The sequence below is a fragment of the Phlebotomus papatasi genome, chromosome 3 (assembly GCF_024763615.1).
Source record: "Phlebotomus papatasi isolate M1 chromosome 3, Ppap_2.1, whole genome shotgun sequence".
In the NCBI taxonomy this organism is placed as follows: Eukaryota; Metazoa; Arthropoda; class Insecta; order Diptera; family Psychodidae; genus Phlebotomus; species Phlebotomus papatasi.
In genome coordinates this window covers 26,411,012-26,427,680 of record NC_077224.1, presented here as the reverse complement: position 1 = coordinate 26,427,680, position 16,669 = coordinate 26,411,012, and the positions used below count along the sequence as shown (strand labels likewise).

The 16,669-nt window shown below is 32.9% G+C and overlaps 1 protein-coding gene across 2 annotated transcripts; it reads right to left on the bottom strand.

The window, feature by feature from the left end:
- Positions 1-2,264: 2,264 nt before the first annotated feature.
- LOC129807391 (sugar transporter SWEET1) lies at positions 2,265-13,352 on the bottom strand. Of its 2 annotated transcripts, none has more exons than XR_008752279.1 (3): positions 12,972-13,343; positions 12,322-12,899; positions 2,265-7,849 (listed from the first exon to the last, which is right to left on the bottom strand). XR_008752279.1 is itself a non-coding variant. In XM_055856623.1 (3 exons), exons 1-3 carry the CDS (start codon positions 13,139-13,141, stop codon positions 7,834-7,836), a joined length of 708 nt encoding a protein of 235 aa, XP_055712598.1. In that variant the 5' UTR covers positions 13,142-13,352; the 3' UTR covers positions 2,265-7,833. The 2 variants fall into 2 exon arrangements, 1 of the variants encoding a protein (XP_055712598.1); XM_055856623.1 differs by having other exon boundaries at positions 12,378-12,899; positions 12,972-13,352.
- Positions 13,353-16,669: the final 3,317 nt, after the last annotated feature.

The window sequence follows — 16,669 nt, the reverse complement described above, 5'->3', positions numbered from 1 at the left end:
AACTGATACAGACTTATCAAAGATTTCAAGACCTTCCCAACGAGCCTCAACATGGCTCCATTCGGTAGAGAAATACGCTATCTAGAGGTCTAGAAGGGCCTTTTTAACATATAACCTTTAAAAAAATTATTCACGGTTATTATCGTATACGAACGAAATGACCCCCAAAGCAATTCCTAAAACTTTATCGCAAATGAAAAACAAAAATTAAACGGCATCTTTCTGAGTAATCCGTAAAACATGGTTTTGGAGTGGAAGTGTAAACCGGGTAAACCCTTTAAGGACGAGTAGGAAACCGGTATTCGAAAAACAAAAACGATTTTTTTTTTAATTTAGAAAGTTTTTTGTCCTCTAAATATTCCGAAAAATTAATTTTAATTTTGGGACACCGGTGCCACATTCGTCTTTAACGGATTATGAGACAAATGAAAGTATAATATAATACGGTCTTCAGATCTAATACGGGCCTAAAACCCAAAATAGACACAGGGATCGGCTTAGGGATCAGCCCGAAAAATGAGGATTGGTGTCAATACACTCAGGGATCGGCCCAAAATTTAGAGGATTAGGCTGATCTTCTAAATTCGTGAGGTCTAGTGGAATTACACGGATTAGGCGACATCAGTGCCAATGCTGAAAATAAAAAGCTTCATTTTGGGGGTTTTTGGGTGCTTTTCGAAATGTCAATTGGGTGAAAAAGCATGGAGAGTAATGGTACGCAATGTCTCAAAATCTTAAAATGCATTAAGATTGGCGTAATGGGAAGGTCATAGTGCATCTTACTGTTCGAAAAATCCATTGATGTTGCACTCAAGAAGCCTTTTAGCAATCAAAGTGTGGAGATTTAATAGAAATTTACGCAAAAAACGCTAATCCTTGATACTTTACCGCCAAATTTTTAGAGCTGAGTATTCTCTAGGATCAGCCTGTGTCTATTTTAGGCATAAGGCTTAGCTATCCGGCTTAACTCATCTAATTCCTCATCAAGCATGATTTTTTAGGAAATTGTTGTTTAAGATTGAAAATTAAGGGCAAATGATTCATTAGATTTTGAAAAATCAATAAAAGTGCTTGTTATTAAGATTTTTAAAACCTTCGGGAACTGAGCTAAACCTCCAGTCTGAAGCTGGCATAAGGTTTAGTAATATGACTTAACTTCTCTAAATTCTTACCGGACAGGACTTTTTTGGAAAGTTTGACTTAAAACTGGTTATCAAAAGCAAATGATCGACTTGATCTTGAAAAGTCACTAAAATTGCTTATTATTTAGGATTTAGAGACTTCTTCGAGAACTGGGCTAAATCGTCAGTCTGGAACCCGTATAATGGTCCTCGCGAGTGGACTTACGGGGAAATATCGTCTGTAGGCCTCAAGACGCTGTCTCTAACCGTTTAGCCTTTAGTTCTGGTAATCGAATTTCTTACACATATCCGAAATGTTTCCGACACACTTCATTTTTTTTTATCATTTCAGTCACATCTTTGCATGGTCTTATTTTTTTTATAAATGTTTTTCAGCAGATCTTTTAGTTAATTTAAGAATAAATAAAATTGACAACACGCAAAAGTCTGGTAAGTGTTTAAAGTTTAAAAAAAATGTGCTCATTATTTTTTGTCATGGTACTGTAGCATTCAGCCAATTTTTGAACAATTTTCAGAAGCTCTAAAAGTAGAAAAAAAAACTTATCATTTTAGACGGTGTCGCGATAGCCAAGGTTTTCGCTGGCGGAAGTCAGAACATCCTGGCCCAGATGGATGATATGAGCTCAAGCAGCTTCAGCTCAAATAGCCGAGCCAGTTTGGACGCTGCCTCGTCTTCTCCCACCGCCAGCTACACTGGCGAGAACCTTCTGCATTTCCACGGAGACTCCAGCGGATCCCTCTGAGCCCCCGATTGGAGCTTCCCCACAAGCCCCTTCCTCTTGTGTTTCTTTTTATATTCCCTTTACTTTTATCACTAACTTGGAAATATTATCTCTTTTGACAGAATATAATCTACACAATGATATTTTTTACCATTGAAAAGAAAAGAACATTTTTTTATAATTTAGTAATGTTCTTTTTCCAATAGATTTTTGTTTTTTGAGAAATATATATATTTTTTTTTACATAGACATATCTAAAGAGAAATTCGAGTAAGAAGATAGAAAAAAAACAAGAAATAGCAAAACCAAAAAGCAACAAAAAAAACTTAAGACTTTTCCCATACAATTAAAACGAGAAGAAGAAAAACAAGGATTACGAAAAGTAAAAACATCCAGAAGATATTCTAACCAAGGATATATATTTAATAAACATACATAAATGGAAAATAATGGTTCTATTTTTCTAGAGAAAAAAAAACATAAAAGAGAGTACATTGTGATTTTTTTACCTATAAAATCTGTAAATGGTGAATTTGTAGAAAATAGTTTGAGAGACAAGAAGAAAAGTTGAAAGCAAACTGATAAAATTATGCAACAATTTTTTTTGGTTTTTTTCGTATTTGAGTTCTTATTTTATAAGTTTTTTTTTTATTTTGGTCAATTTATTAATAAAAAATCATGATTTTGATTTAATTTTGCTATGCGCCTGTAATGCAGGCAAAAATATTTTTACTGGTTTTTTGAGTTTAGGTAAAGATAGCTCCGATTCTACTGAACCGATTTTATTCGTCACTGAAGGAAAGTTGAAGGCCTTTGATTCATATAAAATTCTTTAGAACTACATGAAGTTCCGGCTTAAGAGAAAATGGACTGGAAGAATTTGATAAAAATTGCTTACTATTGGGAGCTAATTTTTAAAAAATCATTTTTAAAATCCCCCTAAATGTATGCAATTTTTACACGTGGTAAATTTGAAATGCACTTCTTATGAACCGTTTGCGCTGAAAATATAGGCTGAAAAATTGGCGCTGAAAATGTCTTGCATACGTTACGGTTTTTTTGTAACATATTCTAAAGATATCTCCTGCAGGTATGCAATTTTACTGTGTCATTGGAGTGAATTCACTGGCTTTTTTCGGTCTTGAAAAATTCTTTCAAAGCGGAACTCCCTGTAATCAAGTTTGTAAAACCATCACCGACAGCACCAGAAATGAAAATACCATTTTTATCGATTTTTTCTACTCTTCGACTTTTGTGTTAAAATAATATAATAGATTTCATTCAACTTTTTCGGTCTTTTAAATCATAAAACTTTAATTATTTTGACAATTTTATAAAATGTTTTTTTTTAATTAGAAACCAATATCTTTTTTTAGTTACTCTAATTTTTGTTTATAAAAGCGCATTTTAGCAGAAAAAGCAATTTTACATTAAAATTTCAATTCAGGATTAGATAAAGGCCCGTATACTTCTTCCAGGATTTCGAAAGTATCTCTTCAAAGATTCTTGGACTTTTCAGTACAGGAACGTGTAATTTTACAAAATGATAGGGTGAAAGGAACACCTATTGACAGTTTAAGAACTCGTGTCAGGACCTATTGACACCCTACTCTGTATCATTTGGAATACGAAATTTGAACACTCACCCTTATCGAAAAACGTAGAAGTAGATTAATGAAAAAACGCCATATTACTTACATTTTATTAGATACATTAAATAAATTTCAACATTTTGACAAAAGTGTTAATAGGGGTTCCCTGTCGAAGAAGTGTTCATTCGACCCTAATGTTTTTACGCTAAAGAGGTGATAAAGTGTCCCAGGCTTTGCGAAATACCCAACTATACTGCTATACTTCATAAGTACTTTCGCATCATTTACCGTTTACCGATTCACAAACCGATTTGAACCGATTCATAAATCACTCAAAAGATCCCCCAAAATGATTTAGGATCAGGAGTAATAGAATTGATTTTACTATAAAACTTATTTATCGGTTCATTTCCGATTCATAACGGACTGGAACCGGTTCAATATCGTCAGGAATTCCAAGATTACAAGCCTTTTAATCCTTTTACAAAAAACAACTGTTTCTTTTTGATGACTTAAGTTTTTAAGAAATGTGCGACTTAATAATAGCTATTAATTTATATTACCATAGCCAAAATTCATTAAAGGAAAAAAGTATGAAGTGTTCGAAGCCGTAAATGTGTACGAAACCTCAAAGTTTTCCCCTACTATGGGCCATAGAAAAATCTAAAACAGCTTTTTGGCCCTTTACAATAATGCACTCAATTCTGAGATCATAACCAAGATCAGAATCAAGAAAATTTCAAGATTTTGGTATTCTGAAATCAAAAAAATCAAGATCAAGATGTCAAATCTGTCAAATGTCTTGGAATCTTGAAATCCAAGACACAAGCTGTGTGGATATCAAGATTTGCAATTCTGGAACCAAGATTTCAAGACGTCAAATTTCTGGTTTTCTTGAAATAATTCCAAGAACCTCTCGGAGGTGCTTGGAATTTTCAAGATACTAACAATTTGAAGAGTTTCATGCGGAAATCGTTTTTGGATGATACAAAAAGAGAATGACTATGAAAAATACTATGTTTGATCTTGTAATTTAATCGTAATGGTTCAAAACGTTCTAGATGTACGTTTTGAAGTACAAACGCTGAGAATACCTGCAAAAGAATGACATCTTGCATAAGCATTTCAGGGTTTATCACACGTCACAAATTTTGTGTGCACTTCTTTTATTCCCAAATAATATCCTGTCATTATTATTTAATACAAACTATAATTATTTTTTCTAATTTAATATGGCGAAATTTCAATAAATTCGACAAAGAAGAAGATATTATTTGTCAGAAGTGACGTTTCGATAAGTGTGGAAAATCTTGGTTCTTAGGTAAGACATTTAAAGTTCCAGAAATGCTTCGCGTTAGAATATGAAATCTTAATCTTGGAAATATTTGACAGCTTGAAATTTTGATCTTGACCTTGGTCTCAGAATTGAGGCCAATGTCTCAAAATCTAAACAGAAAAAGTATCCCAAGCATTACCGGTCTCCCTCATTCGTAATTTTCATATAAAACCCGAGTTTTTGCATATAAACGTGGTAAATTAACAAAATTGTGTGAAAACTCGCTCGTTTCAAGATTATTTTCATTAATTTTATAAATTTAAATTTAAAAATGATTATGGCAAATATAATATTAAATTTTCGCAAATATTTCAAAGAAAAATTTTAAAAATGATTTTTTTTTATTCTTAGTGCATTGATATTATGTCGGACCAAGATACTTTACCATGAATGATGGAGCTAATCACCTTCACCACAGTGATTGCTATAGCCTGGTCTTTCTGATGAATATTTTTCACTAAATTTTCAATATTTTTCAGTCAGGACCTCGAAATAAGACGAATTTGTCTTGTTAGATTCTTGAAATTGTACACTTTATTTCCTAGAATCACGTGCTTAATGTAATATTCACACTTTTATAATGGAATTTGCATCTTGCGACTAAGCAAATTAAGCCTTTAACTCTTTAAGGACGATTGGAACACCGGTGTCCCATAGCGAAAAAAATTTTCCTGACTACCTAAAGTTATTTTTTTCTTATGTTTGTACGTTTTTGCAAAGTAGAAGGCTGAAGGAATATAGGATATTTTTTACAAGTCTCCAGCTATTTGCTATATAGTCAATTTTTATGCTTAAAAATTGACGAATTTTAAATTGTCATATTGAAAATTAATTTTAATGATTTTTTATACTTCCAATTTTTTTTATGCAAAACTGTTTTGGAAAAAGAAACTACAATACTCAAAAATAATATTTTTCATAGGAGTGAAAATTATCATTCATCGGTATTGTTAGAAAAATTACTTAAATTTTTGGGCTATTTTTGTTCCTATCGCTCATAGAGGAAAAACATACACAGAATCAGACTCTGTTGGACTTTCCAAGGTTAGGTGTAAGACCTTTTATTGATTTTGTTTATCTGTTTCATTTTTATTGCTGATTTTCAGTCCGTAAAAACTGTCTCGTCGTTAAAGGGTTAAAGACGAATGGGACACCGATGTCCCACAAATGACAACAAATTTTTCGAACTTTCATAAGAAACTTCTATAGTCAAAAAAAAATGTTTTTGTTTTTGGGACACTTGTCCCACTCGTCCTTAAAGGTAGAGTGACTATTTGCTCAAAAATGTCATTGTGTCCATTTTGCTTTATGATCTTTTTTTTTCGATTATACCTCGATGTTTGAGGTAATGCGCAAGGAAATGAGTTAAAAAAGTTATATATGATATTTCTACAACCTTTCCGATAAAAATTTTGCTGTTTTTGTGGAAAGTTTAATGTTTGACCCCGTCTAAACAAATTAACAATTAACAAAACAATTAAATTAACCATTTAAAACGTGTCACTTTGCCTAATAGGACACGTTCTGGCAATTCTGGACATTTTTAATCATTTTAAATTACTTAATTAACTTGAAGACAAACAATTTTGAGTTTTTAGTGTATTTATGAGCCACTGCATGTGAAATTTTTGGTTATTTGTCGTAAAAAAAGAGAAAAAAAAAGAAATTAAACAAATTTTCACATTAAAAATCCTCTCATTTTCTCTACATGAATTTTCGCGGCATTTTGAAGAATGCCAACAGGCACCATCAAACTCACTTCGGCTTTTCTTTAAGCTCAGGCTTGGTTTAAATGGACGAACATCCTTTTGACAAACTTGTTTTGTTAACTTGAAAAAACTTTTTTCGGAGTAGGTATACGAAAAATATCGTTTTGAATGTAGCCTCACCTCACGTCGACATATTTGAGACGATGGCGTCTCTGGTGGTGATTTTACGAACTTCATTATTTGTAGTGAATTGAGAGTCATACAAAGACCTTTAACTTTCTCCAATTTAGAATCAAATCGGTTCAGTGGAATCCGAGCTATGGTCACCTAAATACCAAAAACCAGCAAAAACTGTTTTGCGTAAATTACAGGGGCAAAATCACAATTAAATGAAAATGACAAGGATTTTCATTGAAAATTACTTTCAACCAAAAATAAGAATTCAAACACGAGAAAAAAACTTCAAAATTGTTGCCTAGTGTAATGGAAATATTTGATAAAGAAAATATTAAAAGGAAAATAAAGCGCCACAGAAGTTATAAATTACAACAATAGATAATTGTACACTTTAGTGAAGAGAGACAGATAAAGTATAAGATGATGGAAAAAAATCGACAAGAGAGAACGAAGTTAAGAGCATCAGACAGATAAATTAAAAATTATAATCTTCCAAAATTCATTCCATAAAAACGAAAGAAAATTTAGTTCTTATCGATTTGTAATCTGTTTCTATTTTCCTTGGGCTTTTTTATTTAAACTTCTAAATTGTCTCATTTATTGAATAATAAAAAATCATTATTACACAATTAGGAAATGCATAGTTTAACTTCTTCGTGTTTCATCTCTTTCCACAAATTTGTTATTTTTTTATTTTTTTTGGTTCCCCTGAAATTGTTTCTACTAATTTCTTCCCACCAAAAATTCTTACAGCTCCTCTCTCAATCCACAGGAAATTGCTGTGCACAAGTAAATATTTTTTGTCAGTAACTAACACTGTGAGATAATGAAGAAGCTAATCGTATACATTGAATCATTATGTAATGAAACATTATATAATTGAATAACAATTTCATTCTAAAATGGATATTACCATGGTCTTTTCTTTCTCATCGAGTTCATTTAATGTGTAAATTTTCTTCTATATTTTCTTTTTATTTAATTTATTTATACTTTTAGATCACACACGAAAGGTTATTATGATAAAATTGCAGCAGAGATTTTAAATCGTTTTTTTACATTCAAAAAAATAAAATTATTTCTTTTTTTTCAATCTTCTATCCTTTGTTTTTTTTTCTTTTCTTTGTCTCTTTGTACTGTGGAAGACGAAATTACTCACAAGTTATTGTCCCTAAAAACATACAAAAAATATATCCTTTATGCTAAATTGGATTTAAAAGGAAAATGTCGATGATTGAATCAGCAACTGTCGAAAGAGTATTTTTATTTAATCTTCTTTTTGTTTTTATATTTTTGAACTCAACATCACCAACTGGAAGAATTATTTGCTCGGATGCATTTAAGTTCTGTGTAAATATTGATTCTGATAAGAATTTCATAAGCAACATGACACAACAATAAAATTGGTTGTAAATCTACTTTTTTTTTGGTGAAGACGTAATATTCAGATTAATTTAAATTATTTCCTTGTGTACCAAATATTACGTTGATATTCTTGTGTGTACCGTACATGTTTTGGAAAACGTGATTAAATATTGTAGAATCGCACAAATTGCCCGGACGTAGCATCTCATATTAATATAGAGTGGAAAAGTGAGATAGACTTTGGGGAATTGCTCAAAATTAGAACCTAATGGCTCCGGCTGCTCCGGCATACCTTTTAGATCAGGATAATTTCCAAAAGTCAAAATTCACAACCCTTTCTTTCCCAAAAGATCTAGGAGGAAGTGGGGTACCTTAAAATCGCGATTTTCACCTATTTTTTAAATAAAATTGAGCCTTATCGTGATATAATTTAGATTCTTAATCTGTTTGTGAAGCTAAATTATATCATGATAAGGCTCAATTTCATTTAAAAATAAGAGAAAAAAAGGTTAATTTCAAAGCTGCCCCACTTTCAAAGGTGCCCCACTTCCCCCTATAGTTAGATCTTACGATCATGATTTGATGAATCAGCAATAAATTATGATATTGAGCTCATTTTTCAATCTGCATAATGTCAAAATGTTTCTTTTAATTTGATTGAGAACGTTTATCTTTCAAAGTGTCGGCTTATATGGATCACTTTTTGCATAAAAACATCTACACATTGGAAGAAATTTTCGTCAAAAATTGCATTTTTGGACAGAATTTTGACGTTTCCACCTACAGCACTGCATGCAATTTCCTTAAAAAAAGCAATTTTTTGCTATAATTGCTTACAGAGGCCTAATTGAGAAATAACCATACTTTGGTCAAGAATGTGTATCTTGCAAAATTCCTATCAGCATACGATCATCAGAATTCTAAAAATAGATAATCCGTTAAAAGACAAAGACGATCTAAAGGAGAGTAATCATATAAAAATGGTGGTAATGCGGCGCATACTTTACGAAGTTGTCGAACTCGTGAATTAGATGCTATAACCTCAAAAGTACATTCGGATCATTTACCGTTTACCAGGACTCAATCGATTTAAACCGATTTAAACCGTTTATTCGGTTTCAAAGGATTCTTGCTCACCTTTAATATAAATCAATAAACATTTAAAACTTTTCAATAAAAAAATACAATTTGATCAGCAGAAAAGTAATTTTTGGTCAGTAAAAACTTACAATTTCACAAAGAATTACTTTGTGCTAGTGACACCTAAGAAGGTAGGAGGTAAAACAAAAAATATCTTTTACGTTTCCCAGCATTTGAGTGACAATTTTACTAATCTTAGAACTCTAAATTGAGCGCTGATCAAATTTATTTTTCTACTTACCTAATTTAATTCTTTATTGACCAAAATTAATTAGGTAAAAAATGTACCGCGGGAGCATTAATGTTAAAAAGAATTTTTATACCAAAACGCCGACATCTACATTTACTGATCAAACTCGATTTTTTACTGATGTGACTAATTTACTAGTCAACATTTTATTTTTTACACGCTAAAATTGTTTTGTTTATTGTCTAAATTTAAACTGATTTATTGACCAAAATTGATTTATTTACTAGTCGAAAATCAATTTTTGAAACCCAAAATTGATATTTTTACTGGTCAAGTGTGTGATTTTTTCTACTTATTATTTTTTTTATTAATACCCAACGCACAATAACTTTTGTTTGTAAACATGTTTTCAAAATTTCCCATGAGAATGAGCGAGATGACTAGATCTAGACCTCTCTCACTCTCATTAAAATGCCAAAAACATGTTTACTAAACAAAAGTTATTGTGCGTTGGGCATTACAATCCAAAATTTTTTTTTCCACAAAATTAAATTTTGACTACTAATTTTGGATTTATAAAGCCTGTTGCATTACGCTTAGCATATCATCTAGCAGTTTAATTTCGGGTCTGCAAAAAATTCATTTAAAAATGCTCAGAGCAAAAGCTGCATATGTCGTATTGCCATTACGATCCTTGACAACTGTCAATTTCTTTTGACATTTGATGACAGAAAAAGTTTTTTATTCCTATCCAAATGCTTTAGTGCCTCTAAATTAACCACTTTATAAAAATATTGAAATTATTAGATTCTACGTTCTTATAGATCACAATTATCGTAAATCTTATTCCGATTTATGCAACTTGGATTAATATACGATTTTACATTCGACATTCCCTTTAAACGTTTTTCATCTCCAGTCAATTAAATAACGATATGCTTTATGTAATGAAATGAGAAAGCGTTTTTCATGTGAAAAACGCTTTATCTAAAAACGATTTTGTGTCAAATATTACAAATAGTTTATTAATAAGCGAAAATAATATATTCATTACATTTTGAATTTGGCAAAAAATACTGTGATCACAGAAATAAACACAGAAAATTTAGGCCCCTCCCAAAAAAAAAGACTTATAAAAATTCCTTGCAGAAAACATTTTGGTCAGTGAAATTGGCTTTTTACTACAAAAATCTGTAAAAATTCACCTTGGCTTTTTCAATTTTTATAAAACTTATATAAAAATGTCAAGATAATGAGAAAATATTTAATAGAAAATTAATTTATGAGTCCTAGAACTGTTGTAGAATTCTTACGTATCGAAAAACTATTGAAAAAATGCTTTTTACGTGATTTTTTGGCTCGGGTTTTTATGTGTTAAATATATATTTTCCATTTTCAACCATCTGTCAACTATCTGTTATCCGGATGACAGCTGTCAAACACACTATCGCATCAAATTCGAATCTCCATTCACTTCATTTCATCTGTCATTTTTACTCTCAAGAATCCGGATATCAGAGTTGAATTTGTAAATTCACTAAATGTTATTACAGTTCCGGAATACGCCTTCGGAAGTCCCTCCTTACCTATACCACCCAGCGAAAACATTTAGCTGAAAAAGACAGCGTTTTCAGCATATTTTTGCTGAATCGATAAGCAAAAATTTGCTTACCGGTCAGCAGTTCTCGAACAAAAAGTGCTAACTAAGCTGTTAATAGAATTCAGTTGAAAATACGTATATTTTCAGCTGAATTAAAATATGTTAGCATTTGGTGCTCGGATGGGCAATGACAGCAATTCGAATGACGTCCCTATAGCCAACGGCTGCAGCGATTCCACTGGATTTCCAGCAACCTTTTCTGCCATGTCCGCTGATTTTACCGCTAAAAATCCGCGTGGAATTCCCTGGATTTTACCGCACAAAATCCGCGTAAGCTTCCGAGATGGAATTTGACGCTAAATTTCTTCCTAGCGTTCCATGGATGTTTGCGGAACTCTGTATAGAACCGTCTAATAAGAAATGTCCGCGAGTTTCCATGGACTTTTCTGTGACGAATATTTCCACGGCTTTTCCTATGGATTATTAGCGTGTAATCGGCAGTCAGCCTTTTAAAAATTTGGAAAAATCCTCTTTATTTCCACGAAATTCTCCGTGGAAATTTCCATGCAACGGCCTTAGATGCTTCCGTGGTTTAATATTACGGAATTCCACGAGTTTTCCAGTGGATTTTTTAAATATTTTTTTTCTTCAAAATAATTCCAAAAATTGATTAAAAATTTCGTGGATCTTACGTAGAGAATTTCCACACAAAAAAACATCCACAAATATGGACGATCAGTGCCAATTGGCAGCTTAGAACTTGGAGAGTGTTCATCTATCAGACGAACACTCAATTGTTCTACTTTTGAATTGAAAATATTGCTACCATATCGTTCATTTGAGTATGTCTAGCTCGCAAGAATTATAGCGTTAGGGCGAAAAATAATTGCAGAATTTTCGCGCTTACTTCCATGGAGTCTTGGTCGGAAAGATATCAGAAAATATACTTGGAATATTCAAAGGAAATTTTGAATCATTTCCAGGGAATGCTCTCAGATATGTTGTAAGAAAATTCTTCGGACTTTTTTTCCAGGAAATCCACGCGAAAAAAAGCTGATAACTCCGCAGAATTCCAAGCGGAATATTAGCGTTTATTTCCACGGAAACTCTCGCGGAAAAATAGAAGATAAATTCCAGGGAATTTTCTGTTACTGTGAAACTTTGCGGCCGATCGGCTACAGGTGCCTATCAAATCGATTAAAACCTTATCAGGTTTTCCGCTCCCGAAATCTTCGTTTTAGAGCAATCAAATCAGATAAACAGCTCATTTATATCGTTCTAAATGTAAGAGCACGTCCAAAAATACAATTGTCCTATATTCTAAAATAAAATCAAAAAATACACGTACGACAGTTGCTGATTTAGCCATCTTATTGTCTCCTGGACTGATTATCCTGTTCCTACTGTTGTTTCTTGGCCACTTGGGGATTGGCCGCGTTGGATTGTGGCGGTTTTGAGGGGTAGATGGCAAAGAGGGAGAGTTGGAAGGCGCTGAGAACGAAGAAGAATAGATTTTGCATCACCATGATGGCATTGTGAATGATGAAACCATGGAGGAGCCACAGGAAGGACACAACTGTACCGGACAAGATGATGGCAAAGGGTAATCCCTCCACACTCTTATTGCGGACAATTGTGCCCAAATCGAGAAGGGGAGCAGAGACTAGGTACACCATTAGAGCGGTGAGGATTAGGCCAAATCTCGTCTCCACCAAATCTTCATCCTCCCACTGGACATAAGCCACAACAGCAGCCGAACAGGCTCCACCGATGCCCGTTTGGAACCAAATGTTGTTCTTGAGGTGGGGTGGGGTGTACAAATAGAAGAAGCACACGTACATTATGTTCAAGGCCAGCCCGACTAAATTCACCGGAATCATCGTTTCATCGCGCAAGATGACTCCGTACTGAAGGCCAAGTACTCCACTGGAAGATTTTCTTGGATATTACAAATTCTTTTTTAAGGTTCCTTATTTGGGGACACCCCAGGAAACTTACAACACTGTACCGCCGATGAAGGGCAAGAAGGGGAATTTCTCGGCACTTCCCGCCTTCCGGATATCATTGCAGACAAAAGCACCACTGAAGAACTGCGCAATCGTGGCAAATCCTGCCGCTGCACTCACAATACCCTTATAGGGCTGCAGAAATTCCGATATTGCATCCATTTTTATCACAATTTTTATAATTCAACAAAACTAAACACTTGGCACTTTTGGAGGAGGCACCAGCGGGAAGTGCTGGCTGACAATCACCCACAGAAATCACAGAGAGACAAACATCAAGTGGAGAAACCTTCTCAAAAATATCACTCAACAACTCCAAGTCCCCATCTACAACCAAATACTCAGGCCGAATGAGTGTGTGTGTTAGTATCAAATGACCCTGCCAACACTTCCAAATCCCACGTGATACCCAGCGCAACAATTTTTGAATGACTCGCAATACTCCGCTCTGAGCTCCAAAAAGAGATTTTCTCAATGCATTATTTTCATTTCATAACATTTTTAAAGGTCTCCCTGAAGCAATACAGCTAAAGGTACCCCCACTTTTTGGAATCACAGCGTGTGTCCCTTGCTAATTGGTCAGACAAAAATGCCTTCCGGCTATCTAATCGCCTCTATGTCCCAAGAATTTATCATACCTCTCTTACCTGAAAGTTAGCATGATTTCGCATATGTCGATCATTTCGCAACTCATCCGCAAAGTTAAACCACTTTAGCTGTTATCACAGGCTACGCGGAATGCGTCACAATCGAAGAATTGTAATGAGAATCTTGAAAAAATTAGCACAAAAAAATCGCACATCAGCAAACAAAAACAAAACAGATGATTTTGACGGTTGATTTTTTGGCGCCAAAAATAAATAGTTTCGACTTCGAGCGCCTCCATACAGAAAATATACAAAATTCTTTGGCAATTCGCGCTTTTTTTACACTGTAAAAAACTGAAAAAAATACGGCTCTGAATTCTAATCATGAACACGTTTATAATTAACCTTAATCCCGATTTAATCCTACACGTAAAAAATCGTGTAAAAAAAAAGTGTAATTTCCAAATTACCACTAGAAAAATTGTAAATTTTGATTTTTACCACTATTAAAATGGCGAATTTTGTGTAAAAAATAATTTGTGTAAAAATTTTCAGCGTGTAATTCAAACATGTATTTTTTCCCACTATTTCAAGTGGAACAGTGTCACTTAAAAAGCGAGTGATTGTGAAAAAATCCAGTGTTGAAATTTACGTGGCGTCACTTTGAGTTGCATTCTATCTGTGCATATTTTGCCTCGGATTTCTGGTCCAAAGGGCAATTTTCTGCAAGTGGTGGTCCCCACAATAACCACCCCTCGTGATCATCAGTCCTTCAGTCCAATCTCTAAGAAATACAGTGTGAAAATCTGCATGTACAGTAGACTCTCTCAAATTCGGGCATATAGGACCGAAATGTCAGCCGAATTAGACAGAAATTCGGGCGACATGTGCATATAGATATTGAGTTTACACACTCATATATAACGTAAATTGCATGAAAATCCCTCAATAATGCAAAATCACATCAAAACTAAGACAAACCATGCTAAATTTGAGCATATTTGATTCATTTGATAATCATAATCAAACTTGAAAAATGACAACAAACTTTTTTCAAATGTAACCGCTGCCCGAATTAAAAAGTAGCCCGATATTAAAAGAGCCGAATTTGCGAGAGTCTACTGTATTTCAACGGGTATTAAACTTGTCACAACTTGTCATAATTTCACATTCTATTCCCGAAATAGTCGATTTTCCTCAGTGTTTTTACCCCGTGGGGCCTACCGTGCTCTTAGAGAGTCTCAAATCCATCGCTCAGTGATTCTCCCAAGTTCCAGTGAAAGTTTGATTGAAAAACTGATTCTTTTTTTCTAATCTACAGATCTGTCACCAATATCACATCCTCCTTCCAAATAAACGAGGCAATTTGATGCTGGACGTGGAGGAATCTCGGGCGGCCATAAAAAACATTTGAAAAAAATGTGAAAAAATTGCAAAGAAATAAAATTACACGCTAGAAATTACACGTTTTTTTAATTTTACACGCTCCTTTTTACACATATTTGAAAATGACATACTGCAAATGGAAAAAACATTACGCGCTTTACATTATACGCAAAAAAATTACACGCTGAAGATTACATGTTTTAAAAATTACATTTTACCCAAAATTACCAGTATAATAGAGATGTCAAAAATTACCTACTATTATAGTGGTACTTATTTTTTACTGTGTAGATTTCTTAAATATTATGCAGTTTTCCCTCCTAATTCGCAATGTTCGCAATCCTTACACAGTAAAAAAAATTAACACTATTATAGTGTGTAATCTTTCACACCACTAAGACCACTATTATAGTATTAAATTTGGAAAAAGTGTTTAATTTAAAGTTGTTTAAGTTCAAGATGTTGAATTTGGAATTGTTGAATTTTTATGTGTAAATTCAAAAATTGTTGAATTCTGTTTATTGTTGAATTTTCTTTTCATTTCGAAGATTTTGATTTTTTTTGCCTTTTTAGACGTTTTTATTGGTTTTTCCTGTACTCGGGATCCCCCCTAATGCGAAATGATTACATCTGATGCTCGGATCTTCACGATATACTTATTATGCATGTAAATATTTGATGTTCTATATGACTTTTGCCCAATGAAAAGCATCTCGACTGAAGTATAAGTCTTAAACGGAAATTCAACTATTTTTACACAACTTTTATTTAAAAATTAAATAACTTTTGTCTGAAAATTCAACAAATTTGATTGAAATACACAAGGCTTAACACTATAATAGTGTTAATTTTTGATCATGTGACAAAAAATACTATAAAGTTGTGTATTTTTTCATACTATAATAATATGAAAAACTCTAATCATACTATAATAGTGGTAATTTTTAGAATTTGTTAAACAGTTTTAAATCACGAAACATTGTTGAAAAATTTTTATGATTATAACAGTGAGAAATTTTATACAGATCGCGATTAAATAATTAATTTATTCGATTTCACACAATTATAGTGTTAAAATTTTACACATTTTCAAATTTAACAACATTTTGAAAATTTTTCAACTATAATAGTGGTAATTTTCAATCACGTGACAATAAATTACTAAAATGTTGTGCATTTTTTAAACATTTTTAAATTAAACAACTAAAATGGTCGATCTTGCACTATTAGTATCAAATTTTACACATTTTTTTACTGTGTAGATAACCAAATCTTAAACAATTAAACTAAAAAATTTAATATTTTTCTAATTCTTTTTTGAGATTCTATTCGCAAAGCTCAAAATTTCTATATTGGCGCCACCGTTGTGAGAAGGTACGGGAATTTGTTTCAAAGTACAATCTAATCTCACATAAATTTCGTTAATTTTGAAAAAATCGTTCGAATTTGGGAGGTGAGAAATGTCAGAAATACCCCCCGAGCGTTCGAATTTAGGAGACTCTGTAGTTTCATTTTCAAAGGATTACTAGTGCATTTCAGTAGAAATATCTGCATAAAACTCACGAAAGTTATGTTTTGTGAGTGCCAGAAAATGTTAAGCCTCGTTTGAAGTGTGTCAGGAACTGACTTGGCTATGAACTAGCTTAGTCGTCTCTGGACTTTAGTTGTAAGTATGTCTAGGGCATAAGACTCTGAGAGTGTTCTTTATGAGGGGTGG

Excerpts from the sequence above, each read along its gene's own strand:
- LOC129807391 (XM_055856623.1), bottom strand. The coding sequence starts at position 13,141 with ATGGATGCAATATCGGAATTTCTGCAGCCCTATAAGGGTATTGTGAGT. Across the intron at positions 12,900-12,971 it reads TTCATCGGCGGTACAGTGTT|TGGAGTACTTGGCCTTCAGT; the intron begins GTAAGTTTCCTG and ends AAAATCTTCCAG.